This window comes from Triturus cristatus, chromosome 3_2 (genome assembly GCF_964204655.1).
Source record: "Triturus cristatus chromosome 3_2, aTriCri1.1, whole genome shotgun sequence".
In the NCBI taxonomy this organism is placed as follows: Eukaryota; Metazoa; Chordata; class Amphibia; order Caudata; family Salamandridae; genus Triturus; species Triturus cristatus.
This window is the reverse complement of record NC_140584.1, coordinates 1,027,398,482-1,027,417,000: the sequence shown is the minus strand read 5'-3', so window position 1 is coordinate 1,027,417,000 and position 18,519 is coordinate 1,027,398,482. Positions and strand designations below refer to the sequence as shown.

Here is an 18,519-nt window from a genome sequence, read left to right as displayed (position 1 = left end):
TTTAACTGGGGTGGAGTTTAGGACTCCTGTGGGGTTTTTGGGCTCAGCGGTAGGTAACGTTTACGGTGATTAGAGATTTTTAGCTGTCAGGAATAATTGGAGTTTGGGCATAGAAAGGGGTTTTTAGGATTAGGAGATAGGTGATGGTAGGAGTGGTGAGGGGTTTTTATGGTTCACAGATGAGTGGTGTTTAGGTGTTTTTAGGTTTCAGGGATGGGTGAAGTGTAAGGGTGTTGAGGGGTTTTAGAGTCACGGATGGGCAGAGTTTAGGGCTTGTGAGTGTTTTTAAGGTTCAATTATAGGTAGCAGCTGTGGTGGTGAAGAGTTTTTAGGTTTCAGGATAGGGTGGGGTTCAGAGTTGTGACGGGTTTTAAGTATTTAGGGATGGGTGGACTGTAGACAAAGGAAGGGGGTTTAGGGTTCAGGGATGAGTAGTTTGAGATGAGGAGATATTGTGGGCCATGAATGGCTGGTGTTTAAGGGCAGTGAGGGTTTTTTAGGGTTCAGGGATGGGTGGATTTTGGGTACGCTGAGGTGTTTTAAGGCGTATGGGACAGGTTGGGTTAAGGCGTAGAAAGCAATTTTAAGGGTTCGGGAATAGGTGGAGTTAGGATTTGTGAGTGGTTTTATGGTTCAGGGATGGTGGATTTATGGGGTGGAAAGTGCTTTTAGTGTAGTTTAGGTGTAATAAGGGATTTTCGGGGCAGGGATTTACAGTGTTGAGGGGTTATGAGGGGTCAGCGATGGATGGTGTTTACCGCTGGTAATTGGTCAGCGAATTAAAAGCATCCAAAGTAATTGTTTGACAGTGTAAAAGATATAGACATTGAATAATGTCCCCTGAAGTAAAGCATTGAAATAAACAACTCTGACAAAACTGTTTCTGAAAGTAAGACCTGCAGCCATTACATTTACACTTAAAAAATAATCATTTAAAAGCCAATTTCGACCAAAAAGACATTCTATGAACTGATTTCTACAAAAAGGTAAATTCCATTCATTCTGAAGATTTCCATTAAACAGTTAAGATAAAATGTTTTCTCAGTATTGGTATTCAATTTAATCATTTTTTTATGAAATCACTTACACCCCGCAGGAAAACCAGAAGCTGCTAAGGATATATGCTAAAGCTGTGGAAAGTAAGGACAGCTGGCAAGAAGCAGGTTAAGCAGAAACTGCTGAGCTTAGATGGTGAAACTGTGGAAAGTAAGAGCAGAAGACTGAAGACGGCTGGACCAGGACCTGCTGAGGATGGATGGAGAAGCTGTGGAAAGTAAGGACAGCTGACAAGAAACAGGTGAGGCTGGAACTACTGAGGATAGATGGGGAAACTGAGGAAAGCAAGAGCAGAAGACTGAAGACGGCTGGACCAGGACCTGCTGAGGATGGATGGAGATGCTGTGGAAAGTAAGGACAGCTGACAAGAAACAGGTGAGGCTGGAACTACTGAGGATAGATGGGGAAACTGAGGAAAGCAAGAGCAGAAGACTGAAGACGGCTGGACCAGGACCTGCTGAGGATGGATGGAGAAGCTGTGGAAAGTAAGAATAGCTGACAGGAGACGGCTGAACCAGGAGCTGCTGCGCATAGATAATGAAGCTGTTCAAAGTAAGAATAGATGACAGGAGACGGCTGTACCAGGAGCTGCTGAGGATAGATGGGGGAGCTGTGGAAAGTAAGAGCAGCTGACAGGAGACGGCTGAACCAGGAGCTGCTGTGCATAGATAATGAAGCTGTTCAAAGTAAGAATAGATGACAGGAGACGGCTGTACCAGGAGCTGCTGAGGATAGATGGGGGAGCTGTGGAAAGTAAGAGCAGCTGACAGGAGACGGCTGAACCAGGAGCTGCTGTGCATAGATAATGAAGCTGTTCAAAGTAAGAATAGATGACAGGAGACGGCTGTACCAGGAGCTGCTGAGGATAGATGGGGGAGCTGTGGAAAGTAAGAGCAGCTGACAGGAGACGGCTGAACCAGGAACTACTGTGCATAGATAATGAAGCTGTTCAAAGTAAGAATAGATGACAGGAGACGGCTGTACCAGGAGCTGCTGAGGATAGATGGGGGAGCTGTGGAAAGTAAGAATAGCTGACAGGAGATGGCTGAACCAGGAGCTGCTGAGGATAGATGGGGGAGCTGTGGAAAGTAAGAGCAGCTGACAGGAGACGGCTGAACCAGGAACTACTGTGCATAGATAATGAAGCTGTTCAAAGTAAGAATAGATGACAGGAGACGGCTGTACCAGGAGCTGCTGAGGATAGATGGGGGAGCTGTGGAAAGTAAGAATAGCTGACAGGAGACGGCTGAACCAGGAGCTGCTGAGGATAGATGGGGGAGCTGTGGAAAGTAAGAGCAGCTGACAGGAGACGGCTGAACCAGGAACTACTGTGCATAGATAATGAAGCTGTTCAAAGTAAGAATAGATGACAGGAGACGGCTGAACCAGGAGCTGCTGAGGATAGATGGGGAGCTGTGGAAAGTAAGAATAGCTGACAGGAGACGGCTGAACCAGGAGCTGCTGAGGATAGATGGGGGAGCTGTGGAAAGTAAGAGCAGCTGACAGGAGACGGCTGAACCAGGAGCTGCTGCGCATAGATAATGAAGCTGTTCAAAGTAAGAATAAATGACAGGAGACGGCTGTACCAGGAGCTGCTGAGGATAGATGGGGGAGCTGTGGAAAGTAAGAGCAGCTGACAGGAGACGGCTGAACCAGGAGCTGCTGTGCATAGATAATGAAGCTGTTCAAAGTAAGAATAGATGACAGGAGACGGCTGTACCAGGAGCTGCTGAGGATAGATGGGGGAGCTGTGGAAAGTAAGAGCAGCTGACAGGAGACGGCTGAACCAGGAGCTGCTGTGCATAGATAATGAAGCTGTTCAAAGTAAGAATAGATGACAGGAGACGGCTGTACCAGGAGCTGCTGAGGATAGATGGGGGAGCTGTGGAAAGTAAGAGCAGCTGACAGGAGACGGCTGAACCAGGAACTACTGTGCATAGATAATGAAGCTGTTCAAAGTAAGAATAGATGACAGGAGACGGCTGTACCAGGAGCTGCTGAGGATAGATGGGGGAGCTGTGGAAAGTAAGAATAGCTGACAGGAGATGGCTGAACCAGGAGCTGCTGAGGATAGATGGGGGAGCTGTGGAAAGTAAGAGCAGCTGACAGGAGACGGCTGAACCAGGAACTACTGTGCATAGATAATGAAGCTGTTCAAAGTAAGAATAGATGACAGGAGACGGCTGTACCAGGAGCTGCTGAGGATAGATGGGGGAGCTGTGGAAAGTAAGAATAGCTGACAGGAGACGGCTGAACCAGGAGCTGCTGAGGATAGATGGGGGAGCTGTGGAAAGTAAGAGCAGCTGACAGGAGACGGCTGAACCAGGAGCTGCTGCGCATATATAATGAAGCTGTTCAAAGTAAGAATAGATGACAGGAGACGGCTGAACCAGGAACTTCTGAGCAGGGACTAAGGGGCGACAGAGAGGCAGTGGTAACAGCTGCTGAAGAGGGACAAACAGGTCGGGCGAGTGGGAGACAAAGCAGGAAGTGCTTGACTGGATGAATGAGGAAAAACACGGGAAACCTTGAGTTGCCTGCGGAGAAAGCAGTCATCGTTGAGGGGGTGTGGTGAAGGGAAAGGAGGCAGTGAGAGCAAGGAATAACGAGTGAACAAAGAGAAAGTCAGGAAAAAGGAGTGAATTCTGACGAAGACAGGGGCGGCAGGCAAGAACTGTCGAGGGGAGGAGGTGAGACAAAAATGCTGTAAGGCAGGAGAAGTCCCAGGGGTCAGGAAGGAGTGGAAGGGGCAGAAACTGCTGGGAGGACAGATGGCAAACTAGGGGACAGCAGCTGCTGGGAGCAGAGGTGGCGTTGAAATGGCAGGATCCTCTGACGGGGACGACAGGAAGAAGGGGTTGGGAACTGTTGAGTGTAGACATGGGAATGAAAGTGCTATAAAGTGCTGAGAGGACAGGTGGGGAACAGAGACAGGAGCTGCTGAGAGAGTGATGGTGACTAAGGGGGGCAGAAACGGCGCAGAACAAAGACATGAGGAAGGTGCAAGCTTTAATGAGAGGAAACTAATAAGCGGGGATATGAGAAGAAGGGTGCAGGAACTAATAAAAGGGAACTAAGAAGAGAAGATATGAGTGTGAGGGGGTACGGGATCTAATAAGGGGATATGAGGAAGGTACAGGAACTACTCAGGCGGTAAGAGGAGGGAGCTGCTGGGAAGAGGTACGAGGAGGGGGCAGGGCTACTGAAATGAAAAATGAGTAGGGTATAGAACTACCAAGAGGACAGATTCACAGTGCTGGAAAGAACTGTTGAAAAGAGACGAAGCACGAAAAGCAGTAACTACTGGGACGAGTGATGAGAGAAAGGGACAGAGAGGGGGACAGTATATGATTCTGGGAGGAAAGGGGCAGTGAGGAGGTGTAGTTACTGTTGAGAGGAAAGGCAGAGAGGGGTAGAGCAGAAACTGCTAAGGACGCGAAAATCGGTAGACAAGTAAAACTACTGCTGAGACGAGGGGATGCACTGGACACAAGAGAAAGGAGCAGCTGAGGAGAATTGAAGACTAGAAAGAATAACAAGAGCTGCAAAGAAGAAAGGGGACATAAGCTGGTAAGGAGGGGGGTATTGAGGGGCAGAGAACGGGACGAGAAGGCAAAAGGGGCTGGAGAAAAAAGAAGGGGACAGAGGGCGGCCGACTAAAGAAAAGGGACACGGGAATAGGGCAGGAACTGCTGATTAAAGTGAGGGGACAGAGAATGGGACAGGGTCGTCAAATAAAAGAGAAAGCACGGTGAAGGGGACAGAACTGCCAATTAAAGAGAGGGGACAGAGAAGGGGGCGGGAGCGGATGATTAATGAGAATGATTTTAATACTAAACATAGGAACAGAAACAGAAGCAAAAGTGCTTATGCTTATGGTGATCACACACAAAAAAAGATGTATGTGGAAATAATTAAGAGGCAACATCTAAGCCATCACAGAGAGACCGCGTTTTTGGGTTTAACCCATGCCTAAATGCACCGCCAAATGAGTTTAAAAACTGAGGCAAGAAGAGCGTCACCGCCGCTTAGTCATTTGCACCCTTTGCACACGCAACTATTTTCACTTCCTTCATTTGCTCGTGATCACAACGAGCACCAAACACGTTTGTTTCCACACCAATACTGCGCCGTGAAATCATTTACCGAAGTCGTGTCTTGTACTCTGCGATATCCTGTAGCATCAGTTGTATTTCAGCAAAATGCAGCCACCAGGCTGTGGCATCCAGCTGAGCGCAAAGGGACCACTGGTCCATCTTATAAACCTTTCAGAGAGTGATGCATGCTGGGAGTGGAGAGCAGGGGCGAGTGTAAGCGGAGGGGGCATCACATGTTGCAGACAGTGGTTTAAACAGGGGGCAGGCGGCCTGGAACCCGTGGCAAGGGACAAACTGAACTCCCACATGAAACCTTCGATAGAGCTGTGTACTGAAGAAACCGCCTCAAACCTCACCACAGGCCAGCCGCAGGGCTGCATAAGGACAGAAAACAGAAACTAGAGACCCCTTCTGTGTCGCCCAAAGTCCAGTGAGTGCCCCCAGACCAAATACTACAACTCCCAGATACACATGACTGATTTTATTTCTGTTCCATTCTGCAAACTTTCCAAACAACAAACTTTTTTCAAAAAAACAATTTTATAATAAATTACATAATTAAATAAACTCGTATCTTATATTTATAATTATTTCTTTACCCCCACAGCTTATAAACAGTACTGGTCATGGGCCAGAGACAAAAATAGCGTGAAAAGACATACATACAAATATATATATATATTTATACTGAACTCTCAGAAAGCAGCTACTGCTTAACAGCCAAAAGAAGCTCACAGTGCAGTCTGGGCCATGCTCAGCACGGGGATACCCGGAAACTGGTGCCAGAGGGCACTATCTGCCCTACAAATTCATCACTTAGCGGTACTACCCACCGCCTTCTGTGATAACACTGTTGTAGGGCATAACTCTGCTCGCACTTCCTTTGTCTGAGTTGCGGTTTCATTTTTTCCTGACAAATCCCACTGGTTCACTTATTATTTAATGGGGGGGCTACTTTTTTGGCAGTGGCGTGACAGCTTCCTTCCCACTCTACGGCTTCCCTTTTCTCCGAGAATTCTCTTTGAAGTGCTTACGTTTGGGTTTCTTTTATAGAGCTAACATATTCCAAATGTAAAGTGAATTACAAAGGATCACAGTCTGTTTGGTCAAATTGGGGGAGCTAGGATGAGAAATTGGTTCTCGGGGTTTCCAACCCGAGACAACCCATAGAACACACCCCACTTCAAGCACCGCATGGCCCTCTAATACTTTACAAAGCATTCCAGCTGTGGAGGGTGTAATAAATATTCACGCTTCAAAGTGCTTTAATAATTTGTGTTATCACTGACATTTTATAGTCCTTGTGTTTTTTCGGTTTTGGATGATAGGATGCTGAGCCGGTTCCACAAGCATTTCAGCAAGTGTCCCGAACGGGTACATGAGTCCTATGGAGGAGGGCTATTCACCCACTGAGCTACCTTTCTAAGATTCACCTGCCCACTTTTCAGTCCTACGAAGATTCCCGCATGTGATCTTCTGTATGTTACGAAAAAGACGCCAAAGCAGGCACATGAACCCACTGAGCCCACGCTACTGGGATGGGAGCGGAGGCGCCAGGGGTTAAACGTGATATCTGTACGAGGAATTCAACCACTGATTTCTCTTCCTGGAATTAGAACCAGTGGCCTGCTGGTCACACTCAGCTCCCCGCTGCAGGAGCACAGATCACTGAGCTGTAACAGCGTCTGCTCTGTTTCATTCTTTTATTGTAGCCTTCAACCTGTCTATGACACAAAGATCTCCACAAACGGCACACAACCCACTGAGCAGCGATACTGGCCTCAGTCTTTAGAGAGTTGTACCCATACGTTTGTACCATCTGACAGGCTGTTTGCTTGCATCCCCGCTAGCAAAGAATCCCTTCCTATGGGAAACACGGGGCAGGCGAGGTGTAGAGTTTGCTAGTCCCAGGGGCTATGCTTGAATGTCGCTGCTTTAATGCAGACTTCCCTTTCCCGCCACACCTCCGTTCACCCCTGTGTGGGGCTGCAGGATAGCGCTCGCTTGGGGTCACCAGGTTCATGCAGGTCCACGCGGACACAGTGTTCAGAGCCCTGAGCTTTCATTTGGGAAACAACTTTGAGCTGGTACTTCAGCGCTCCGGTGCCATCAGGGCGAACAAACCAGTACCACTATCAGAATATAAATAACATTTTGAAGGAAATTCCATTACACTGCGTTCCACGTGACGTGGAGTAATCTGGTAACCCTATGTTCATGTTGACAACCTGCACCTGGAGCTATAGGACTCCGACCCCTGTAAATGTGTGGGGTGGAAGGGCCCCTGTCCACAGCAGGGAGCCTTCTTGCCTCATGTTTGCGTGGAGTGCTGGCCCAGACAGTATGGCATGCACTCTTCTGTCCTAAGCCCCTTGCCAACGTGGCGCGTTGGCCTATGCAGCTAGACATATGCCCAATTGGGCCTGGAGGGCCTCTCTCTGCCTGCTTGTGAGGCCGGTGCTGGTCTAGGCCACTAGTCATGCGCCCCTTTGCTCTAGCTGAGCCTGTGAATCCCCCTCGTGCATGTGGGGAGTTGGCATGCGCAGCTAGATATGTACCCCTTTAGACTTACTCCCTGTCGCGTCTAAATGTGAGTTGCTGACCTAGGCAACAAGGCACCTGTTCTGTGTCCCTAAAGGGCCCCTGCTTGCCCCCGGGCTCTTGTGAACGCAGGGTACTGGCCAGCCCGGTTAGGTGTGTGTTCACCTGTCCCTTGAGGTGTTCCTCCATACCCTACGTGGCATGCACTCCTCCTCCCTACAGGGCATTCTTGCACCGTGGCTCTTGTGCATGAGGGTTTGTCGGGGTAGACAGCTAAATCCCTGAAACCCTCCCCCGAGCGAGTCGCCCGCTCCATCAGTCTCTGAGGCGGGTCTGGTGGTGCTGTCCTAGACAGCCAGTCGCGGGTTCCCTTACTCCTGTAGCGCCACTTGCCTTGACAGGTGGGCTTATACTCAGTCTCTAGAGGGCCACACCTGCTCACTTCTCTCCTGTGCAGGTGATGTGTTGCTCCCCTAGACAGCATTGCTAGAGCTACTCTGTCTTTTGGGGCTCCCTTACCCCGTAGTCTCTTGAGGTGCTGCGTGCACTAACAGCTGGATTCATTCTCAGTCTCCAGAAAGGTCCACCGGCCCTATATTCGTCTTGTGCAGATGGGGCGCTGCTGCCCGACATGCCATCACCTAAGCCCTGCTATCTTTGGGAGTTCGCCTACCTCACTAGTCTCTTGCACAGGTGATGGCACTCCACAAGCTGCCTAGAGATGGTTGGCAAACACCGACTGGTGCTACACATGCGTTGGGTTGTCCGTGTAAGGGTCCGGTTTGCCCATATGCAGCATCACTGTGGGTGCCCGGTAGTGGCGGTGGGCGCCATTGCAGGCAATGCCACCACAGGGCTTCCCTCTAGTCCTCATTCCCAGTTTCTGGTTGCAAAGGCTCTGCCAGGTTTGTAATGTCTTGGAGCTCCACACCCAGATGCCGCTGGTGATGCCCACGACTAGCGACATGAAGACCTTGAGCATGAAAATGGCGATGGTGGGCACCGAGGCCTCCAAGGAGCAGTCTGAGTTGCGCCGCCCTTGTACAGGCCGGCATCGATGCTCCAAGGCACGTAGGTCCCAAAAGTCCATGTTGAGGCGCTCATAAAAGTAACAGACGATCACACAGGTGGCTGGGACTGTGTACAAAATGGAGAAGACCCCAATCTTCACCATCAGCTTCTCCAGCTTCTCAGTATTGGTCCCGCCAGTTTTCATTATCCTCCTGATGTGAAACAGGGCCACAAACCCAGTCAAGATGAAAGATGTCCCAATCACCAGGTAACAGGAGAGCGGAACCAGGATGAAGCCGGTCAAAGCGTTGACATCCATGCTGCCGACGTAGCACAGCCCCGTCAGCTCATCTCCAGCCACTTTTCTCATGGTGAGGATGATGATGGTCTTCATGGCTGGGATGCCCCAGGCAGCCATGTGGAAGTAGCTGCTGTGGGCTTCGATGGCCTCATGCCCCCATTTCTTCCCTGCTGCCAGGAACCATGTCAACGTGAGAATGACCCACCACAGCGAGCTGGCCATGCCGAAGTAGTAGAGAATGAGGAAGACGATGGTGCACCCAGTGCTCTCCAGGCCCTCCTGGATGATGTAGAGCTCTCCGTTCTCGCGGTCACAGGCGATGTTCTCGGCACCAGCCACAGAGCGGATGATGAAGGCCAAGGAGTACACGTTGTAGCACATGGAGAGGAATATGATTGGTCTCTCAGGGTACTGGAAGCGATGTGGGTCCAGAAGAAACGTAAGGACCGTGAAGGCTGTGGACACAAAGCACAAGGTGGACCAGACGGCCATCCAGACGAACGCAAAGTCTTTGTCGGCTCTTGACCAGTAGACGTCCACACCAGGGGAGCACCGAGGAGCACAGGTCAGGCTCTTCTCTACATACTGAAACTTCTCAGAGTTCTCGCATGTGCCCATGCTGCTCTGCCCCTTGCCCTCTCCGGTACCTGGTGGCCTGGGTCTAGGTTCGACGGGCAGCATTCCCTGACCCTTTTGGGTCTCTGCCTCCGTGCCGTTGTCAGGAGCCTCCATGCAGAGGGCGTTTGGGTCGTTCTTGGTGGGCAGCCTGCTGCAGTCCAGGGAATCGGGCCAACCAAAGTTGAACTTCTCCATGACCGGTGCGCAGCGATTGCGCGCTTGCTCGCACATGGGCCGGCAGGCTAGGATGGAAGTGGACACCTGGTCTGTGCACATGGGCGCATAAAGAGAGCAGAGGAAGAAGCGGAGGTGGACATGGCAGCCGTACTCCACCAGCTGCGCAAACTCCTGGAGCTTCAGGGAGGCCTCCTTCTGGTTCTCATGGCCCATGAAGTTGGGCATACGTGTCAGGTTGTACCCTATGCCCTGGCACATGGGAATCTCGATGGGCTCGCACTTGGCCTCGCGCCCCTTGTCGAGGTCATAGGCACCAATCTCAAGCGTGGAGCCTGCAACCACCAGCTGGCACAGGAAGGAGAAGAGCTTCACGTGCAGGGCGTCCATCCTGCTTCTGGATCAAGAGCCCACCTCTTCCGTCTGCCCAGAGGCTCTGGTGGTCGCCCTGTCAGGAATGTCTCCCTGGCACTCACATGTGAGCCTGTGCGAGCGCCGCGCGCCACAGCGATGAAGTTACCACGGGCTGATATAAATAAGCCACCCTTGCCCGAAGCCCCGGGTGAAGTCTAGGTTGAGGTGAGGCACTTTGCTGCTTACAGGCACACTTGGCTTCCTTTGGCGCGAGAGCAACAAGTTACCAGAGTGTTCTCAAGTTCATCTGCTCACTGGCACTGCACGAGCCCCAGATATCCACTGTTTTTAGGAGGCGTTCCGAAGGCACCGATCTCCAGTTCCACAAGGCATGTGTACCCCACTCCTGCTCGGATCGGAGGAGGGCATAACAAACAACATCAGTCCCAAAGACCGGCGCGAGTGCCGCTGCTGAGGGCAAGTCAAGGAGCCCGGGATAGGCAGGGGTGGATGCCCAGGAAGTACTTGCCACACGTCTGGTCCAGACTGGAGTCAGTGAGGCACCCCCTGTGCCCGGTGCTGCAGGGGTCCGTGGCAGTCAGTGTGTGCCCGGCACTGCTCTATCACTGGGCACGCCGGGAGCCGAGCTTCAGCATGATGCCCCGATCAGTCACTTTGAGCCGGGACACACTGGCACAGGCTGCCCTTCAGCCGCTGATGATGCCAGTGAACTTTGCGAGTCTATCGAACCAGTGGGACACGCCGGTGGAAACGCTCCTGTGGTTTCTGCTGCTACTGATTATTAGTGCCCGCTCCTGCTACTGTTGTTTCTGATCCTGCCCTCCCCTGTCTGCATCTTCCCCTCCAAGGGGCGGGGCCCTAGGGGTCCACGCCCACCGCATGGGCGGGGCTCTGTTAAAGGCGCAGAGACTCCCTCTTCCGCCCCCTATGAATAGAAACCACAATGAGCTGTAATAACACTTCCCAATTAATGCCACCCCCTGTTGGCACCGGTTCACAAAGCCCTTCCTCTTTCTGCTGCTTCAGCTCTAGGGCTCACCAGCAACAAGGCCGCCTTTGCCAAGCCCTCGACGGGGGGAGTGGAGCCTGCTTTCAAAAGGGGAAACACAATCCCCCTCTGCAGCAACTGCTTAAAACCACACTCCTGTAACTAGAACAAGGCCTGTGTTGTGCAAGGTGGCGACGAGAGAAGAAAAATAGAACTCTTATATGTGTGTCCTTTTTTGGGAGAAAAAAAAGTTTAAATATTAATTTCTAGCTTTCCTGCCCGGTAAGGGGTTGAATACCGAGACAGCCAGGCGGACTCCAGAACTTGCACGTTACAGGAAGGACCCTCTTTTCTAGTTATTCGTGCCCGGGTCTACCTTGTCCTGCCAAGACGGACTGTCAAAACCGTGCCAGGTACTCGCTGCTAGTGGCACCATGGCATGGTTCTAGCACTAAGCCTGGAAGTAAGGGCTCACATGGATGCTGGGCATAGTTCTAGCATAATAGGGCTTTTCAGGACACAGCAACACTAATTGACACTTCCTTGTCATTAACCTTTTTGGTGAATGTCCAGTTTTTATCAGCGTTTCTAAGTGCTCGTCAGCTCAGATATGAGAACTGAAGCACAATGAGGTAAACTTATTTACCCAGGATCACACAGTTTAGTCATGCGATGAAGCCAGTATTATATTGTGGGTACATGTATACTGTTGCTGGAATATGAATTTACCTTGAAAAAGCAAAGAGAAGAAGCGTTTGGTAAAACAGGAGCAGTTGGTTTAATCAAACACTATGGCTGGGAGCACAGTTACAGAGCAGTGGCGGCTAGCTCGGAAATGGGGGTGGTGAGCAGGTTTGGATTGGGATTAAAAATCGGCCCGGGCTCGCTAAAAAAAAGTGGCCGACGTTTGCATATTGCCTTTCTGCAAAACACTGCATTGGCAAAGTTTTATAAAAAAAGAATGGGGAGGAAGGTTCTCTGACAGAGGCATGTTTTCTTAACTTTACTTAGATTTTTTTTAAAAAAATGCTCCGATTAGTTCACACTGTTGAAACACACCTGAAAACAAGTGAGGCCACTTTTGGTCAGCTCCCCTTTCCCTGCTCAATATGCATACATTATTGGGCCGGCCCAGCGAGGGAAAGGGAGTGACACCTCTGCCCGTTCATAAAAGGGATGTAATGGATGCTCATCTGCCTCCAGAAAAGCCACTCAGGCACCCACTGGGCCGCTAGCAGCACAGACACCACCCAAATCGGGCCCCAGGCTGCCCAAAAAAGCAGTCCACAGCTGAAACTCAGATACCGGCCCCTCGGCCATTGCCCGAGTGCCTGCCTTCCCAATCCGACCCTGATGGTGGGGCAGGAGGGTCACGGGGGGATTAAACAAAAATAAAAAAAGATACCTTCTCCTTTGCACACCTCTGCCGCCGCCGCATGCATCTCCTTCTCTGCTGGAAGCACCGGAAGCACTCAGGCTTCCGGGCTCTCCCAGCCAATAACGACGCTGCAGGAGCAGCGTCGTGATTGGCCTGAGCATCCTGTTTGGATGCTCAGGCAGTGCCTGGGGAGGCTGAGCATGTTCTCCATGGGGCTGTGCAACACAGCACAATGGAGAACATGTCAAGTGTGCATGACTGTCATGCGCACTTATAGGAGTGCAAACCACTCCTCATTTGCTCTTGCATCAGGGAGCCAGCCGCGCCCGACTCCCGAAAGAAAATGAGAATTATAATAACATCTTGTTATTACAATTTTCTTTTTTTCACTGCTGCAATAGCAGTGGGGCGATGCTCCTCCGTTTTAGTGGAGGAGCCGCCACTGTTACAGCGTTGGGATCTGAGCTCTTTCTCAAAGTACAATAGTTTTGAGCGTCTTTTTATTCATTTCTTGAAGAATCATAGGCCAATTCAAAGATCCTGTTTAGGGAGTGGAATGTAGGTCTAGTCATTGAGCAATACATTATTCTCACCTGATGACAAATTCAGGTGGGTCTTGACCTTGCCTGGACACATTGAGGGCCAGTGAGTAATGTGTCCAGATGTCCGGCATGGAGTGTGTGATCACTGCATGTTTATTTTATTTATAGAGTTTTATACACTGCAAAAATTGTATCGTATTGTAATTGCATTTATAAAGCGCTTACTACCCCTGATGAGGTGTCAAAGCGCTTTTTCGGTGAGTAGCACGCTACTCTGGAACCCAAGAAGGATTAATGTTGAATTAGTATGGTGAAATATGAAAGTAATTTGAGTGGTGGATAGGTTAGTCAGTTATTTGGATTCAAAAGGATAGCGAAGGGCTAGAAGAGGGAAAAAGGTTTGCATTTATATAGCGCTTGTTACCCCTGGTGGGGTGTTGAAGCACTTTTTTTGGCGAGTAGCACACTACTTTTTTCACACAAAAAATACTCCAATAAACAAACAGAATGGTCAGGGATGATACTATATTGTTCGTGTTGACGAACAAAGAGGAAAAGAGGGAAACAAGGGTGGGGCCTCTCTAGTGAAAGGTTGTGCTAAGCAAAACCTTGTGTAAAGGACAGAACGTTTCTTGTTTTAGTTACCCTCACACACCCTAGCGGTGTCATGCTTCATCATCGGGTCACCCCAACCCCTATAAGTTGGGGTGGGCTCGACCACAGTGTTGGGAGCTCTTTTGAGAGATGAAGACAGGGGGGGTTTTAAAGATAAAATACCTCAGGCAGACCCCCGGTTTCCCTTTATTATTGGGTCTGTCTGGGTCAGTAAAAAATCTAAAAATGGGTCTTAGTGGAGTATTATGGTCCTAAGACCCTAGTGACGACATCTTTCAGTCCAGAGTGGCCAGTAAAGGTCCTAGACTTTCTTCAGGGCAGAATGTCAATCAATCAAGAAATTTGTATAGCGCGCTACTCACCCGGAGGGTCTCAAGGCGCTAGGGGGAGTGGGGTCTGCTACTGCTCGAACAGCCAGGTCTTGAGTTGCTTCCTGAAGGAGAGGTGGTCTTGGGTCTGACGGAGGTGGATGGGGAGGGAGTTCCAAGTCTTGGCTGCCAGGTAGGAGAAGGATCTTCCTCCCATGGTGGCTCTTCGGATGCGTGGCACGGCGGCGAGGGCGTGGTTGGTCGAACGAAGCTGGCGGGTGGGAGTGTAGAAGGTCAGGCGGTTGTTGAGGTACCTGGGTCCCAGGTCGTGGAGGGCCTTGTGTGCGTGGGTGAGGAGACGGAACTTGATTCTCTTGTTGACGGGGAGCCAGTGCAGGTCTCTCAGGTGTCCGGAGATGTGGTTGTGGCGGGGAATGTCCAGGATGAGACGTGCGGAGGCGTTCTGGATGCGTTGGAGTCTCTTCTGAAGTTTGGCTGTGGTTCCGGTGTAGAGGGTGTTTCCGTAGTCCAGTCGACTGGTGACGAGTGCCTGTGTGACCGTCTTCCTGGTTCCGGTGGGGATCCATCGGAAGATCTTCCGGAGCATGCACAGGATGTTGAAGCACGAGGACGAAACGGCGTTTACTTGTCTGGTCATCGAGAGGGAGGAGTCCAGGATGAAGCCCAGGTTGCGTGCGTGGTCCGTGGGTTTGGGAGCGCTGCCCAGGGCAGGGGGCCACCAGGAGTCGTCCCAGGCGGAGGAAGATGGTCCCAAGATGAGGACTTCCGTCTTGTCTGAGTTGAGCTTCAGGCGGCTGGTCCTCATCCACTTGGCTACTTCTTTCAACCCATCGTGTAGGTTGGTTCTGGCGGTGGCTGGGTCGTTGGTGAGGGAGAGGATCAGCTGAGTGTCGTCGGCGTAGGAGATGATGTTGAGGTTGTGTTGGCGTGCGATGGTCGCAAGGGGGCTCATGTAGATGTTGAAGAGGGTGGGGCTGAGTGATGATCCTTGTGGTACGCCACAGATGACTTTGGTGGCCTCGGATCTGAACGGGGGGAGGCGGACTCTCTGTGTTCTTCCGGCGAGGAACGAGATGATCCACTCCAGAGCCTTTTCTCGGATTCCGATGTTGCTGAGGCGTTGAACTAGGGTGCGGTGGCAGACCGTGTCGAACGCTGCGGAGAGATCCAGGAGGATGAGGGCAGCTGTTTCCCCGTTATCGAGCAGGGCTCGGATGTCGTCAGTGGCTGCGATGAGGGCGGTCTCGGTGCTGTGGTTGGCTCGGAAGCCGGACTGCGAGGGGTCGAGGGATCCGTTCGTCTCGAGGAAGGCGGCAAGCTGTCGGTTGACGGTCTCCTCGATGAGTTTGGCAGGAAATGGGAGGAGCGAGATGGGGCGGTAGTTCTTGAGGTCGGTGGGGTCAGCTGATGGTTTCTTCAAGAGGGCGCTGAGTTCGGCATGCTTCCATCTCTCCGGGAAGGTGGCGGTGTTGAAGGAGCAGTTGATGACGTCTCGGAGTTGGGGTGCGATGGCGGAGGCGGCCTTGTTGAAGATGTGGTGGGGGCATGGGTCCGTTGGTGATACGGAGTGGATGGTGTTCATCGTGTGGATGGTGTCTTCGGTGCTGATCGGGGTCCAGGAGCGTAGGGTGATGGTGGGAGTCGTCGGTTCGGTGGTTGGGTGCGTGGGCTGTGTGCCGAAGCTGTTGTGTATGTCAGCGATCTTGCTGTGAAAGAACGAGGCGAGTGAGTCGCAGAGTTCTTGCGAGGGGGTGATGTCGTTGGATCTGGCGTTGGGGTTCGAGAGCTCTTTGACTATGTTGAAGAGTTCTTTGCTGTTGTGCGCGTTGTTGTCTAGTCGTTCCTTGAATACTGTCTTCTTGGTGGCGTGGATCAGCTGGTGGTGTTTGCGGGTGGCGTGCTTGAGGGCGGTCATGTTATCTGTAGTCGGGTCTTTGCGCCAGGCTTTCTCGAGGGTGCGGCAGTTCTTCTTGGAGTTCAGGAGGTCGTCGTTGAACCAGGAAGCCTTCTTGCTGCCGGGTCTGCTGGGGTGGTTTTTCAGGGGTGCGAGGTCGTCAGCGCAGTTGGTGATCCACTGTGTGAGGTTGTTGGCTGCCTGGTTGGGGTCCGTTGTGCTGGCGGGAGGAATCAGGTTCAGGGATGTGGTGAGCTGGTCGGTGGTGATCTTGTTCCAGCTCCTGCGGGGAGCCTGTTGCGGGTGGTGGTGGGTTGTGGTCCTTTTGAAGCTGAAGTGGACGCAGCTGTGGTCTGTCCAGTGGTGTCCGGTGGAGTGACTGAAGGAGACGTCCTTGCTGGAAGAGAAGACAGGGTCAAGCGTGTGTCCGGCGCGGTGGGTGGGGGTGTTCACCAGTTGCTTGAGTCCGAGGTTGGCGAGGTTGTCCAGCAGGGTAGTGGTGTTGCTGTCCTTGTTGTTCTCCAGGTGGAAGTTGAGGTCCCCTAGGAGGATGTAGTCAGCGGAGGAGAGGGCGTGTGGGCTGATGAAGTCTGCGATGTCTTCGCTGAATTGTGTGCGGGGTCCTGGGGGTCTGTAGATGAGGGTGCCTCTGATTGTGGTTTTGGGGTCGGTGTGTATCTGGAAGTGGAGATGGTCGGCGGTTGTGAGGATGTCGTCGGAGTTGGTCGTGATGCGGATGGTGTTCTTGTGGACGATGGCGATGCCTCCTCCTGTCTGGTTGGCACGGTCCCTCCGGGTGATCTTGTATCCGTCCGGGATGGCGATGGCGATGTCGGGCGCTGAGGAGGCGTTCATCCATGTTTCCGTGAGGAAGGCGACGTCTGGAGATGTGGTGTCGAGCAGGTTCCAGAGTTCCACGGCGTGTCTGTGGACGGAGCGGGTGTTGAGTAGGATGCACTTCAGGTGGTTGCTGCTGGTGCTCGGCTTGGCGGGTGCGGTGCAGGTCCGGATGCAGGAGAACTTGCAGGATTGGCAGTGGAAGGGTCCGTGTGTGCGACGTGGGGTGGCTCGGTAACATCCGGGGATTCGGCCGGTGTTGAGTGCGTTGAGGGTGGCGGCGTCGTAAGTCCGGCGGGTGGGCTGGCATCTGCGGGGGACAGGGGGTCTGGCGCTGGGCGCGGTCCAGGCGCGGACGGGCACAGACGGGCTTGCCTTTGGCGCGCCTTCGGCGCACCAACGGCGCGCCCGCTGCGTGTGAACGCTGCGCCTGCGTGGGGGCGTCATAAGAAGGGAGCCGGGAGGGAGGGTCCGCTGAGTGGCGGGAGCAGGGGCACCAATCGGCTGGCGGGGGGCGGGGCCGCAGGGAGGCAGCGGCGGGAAAGTCGAGTGCGGTCGGGCGGGCGGCTCAGCGGCGGCTGGGTCGCCTGCAGCGGAGCAATCAGCAATCAGGAACAGGTAGCAGGAGGAGCGTGGGGGCGACCAGGCCTGTGCAAGGCTCAGTGGTCGCTATCGAATGGAAGGAAGAAGTCCCCTTAAGAATTAAGAAGGGAGCCGGGAGGGAGGGTCCGCTGGGTGGCGGGAGCGGGGGCACCAATCGGCTGGTGGGGGACGGGGCCGCAGGGAGGCAGCGGAGGGAAAGTCGAGTGCGGGCGGGTGGGCGGCTCAGCGGCGGCTGGGTCGCCTGCAGCGGAGCAATCAGCAATCAGGAACAGGTAGCAGGAGGAGCGTGGGGGCGACCAGGCCTGTGCAAGGCTCAGTGGTCACCCCCTATGTGAGGGCTCTAACAGAAAAGGGGGGTTCCCTATACTTTCTGTGAGGCGAGGGCAGAGTAGCTACTCCTCGCGGTATGTTTGATGTATGTGTATCTGTAAAATGCCAGTCTCCATCTGAAAAATTATAAAGGTGGGTAGATACACCAAAACAAACATTATTATTAAGAAAGCGTATTAAGGAACGTTCAATCTTAGTCATACCCTGCAGGTGTATGGTGATTACATGCTGACTATTACGTGCATGCCTCCGGTAGAGGAGAGGACACCTCAATGTGCCACTCATACTATAGAACTCTGTGACATACAAATTATATGTGACAGATCTAGTGGAGTGGCGATTTTACTCGCATTCTAACACTAACTGCGTGTTAGTTGCAAGGTCTTTACCAGTATCAGTGTTGCACCAGTTTAAAAACAGTCTCAGGCTATAGTAACGATGGCACCGTTTTTTACAAAAAAACAACATGCATGCTTAAATAACCAAATAAACATCATGCTTATATGACCACACTTATTCAATGTGTACACAAACTTATCATACCGTCAAACAGACTCACCAATTGCGGGAGGGCTGCGCGATTCACACAGGACCGCCATCCACCTGGGACGACTCCTGGTGGCCCACTGCAACGGGCCCCGCGCCGACACCCTCTGACCACGCACGCAACCTGGGACTCATCCTGGACTCCTCCCTTACAATGACCAAGCAAGTCAACACCGTCTCATCCTCCTGCTTCAACACCCTGCGCATGCTCCGAAAAATCTTCAGATGGATCCCCACCGAAACAAGAAAAACCGTCACCCAGGCCCTCGTCACCAGCCGACTAG

General features: G+C 52.2%; 1 protein-coding gene across 1 annotated transcript; it reads right to left on the bottom strand.

The window, feature by feature from the left end:
• Positions 1-5,619: 5,619 nt before the first annotated feature.
• Positions 5,620-10,979, bottom strand: FZD9 (frizzled class receptor 9). Its single transcript, XM_085649663.1, has one exon. It carries the CDS (start codon positions 10,186-10,188, stop codon positions 8,440-8,442), a length of 1,749 nt encoding a protein of 582 aa, XP_085505789.1. The 5' UTR covers positions 10,189-10,979; the 3' UTR covers positions 5,620-8,439.
• Positions 10,980-18,519: the final 7,540 nt, after the last annotated feature.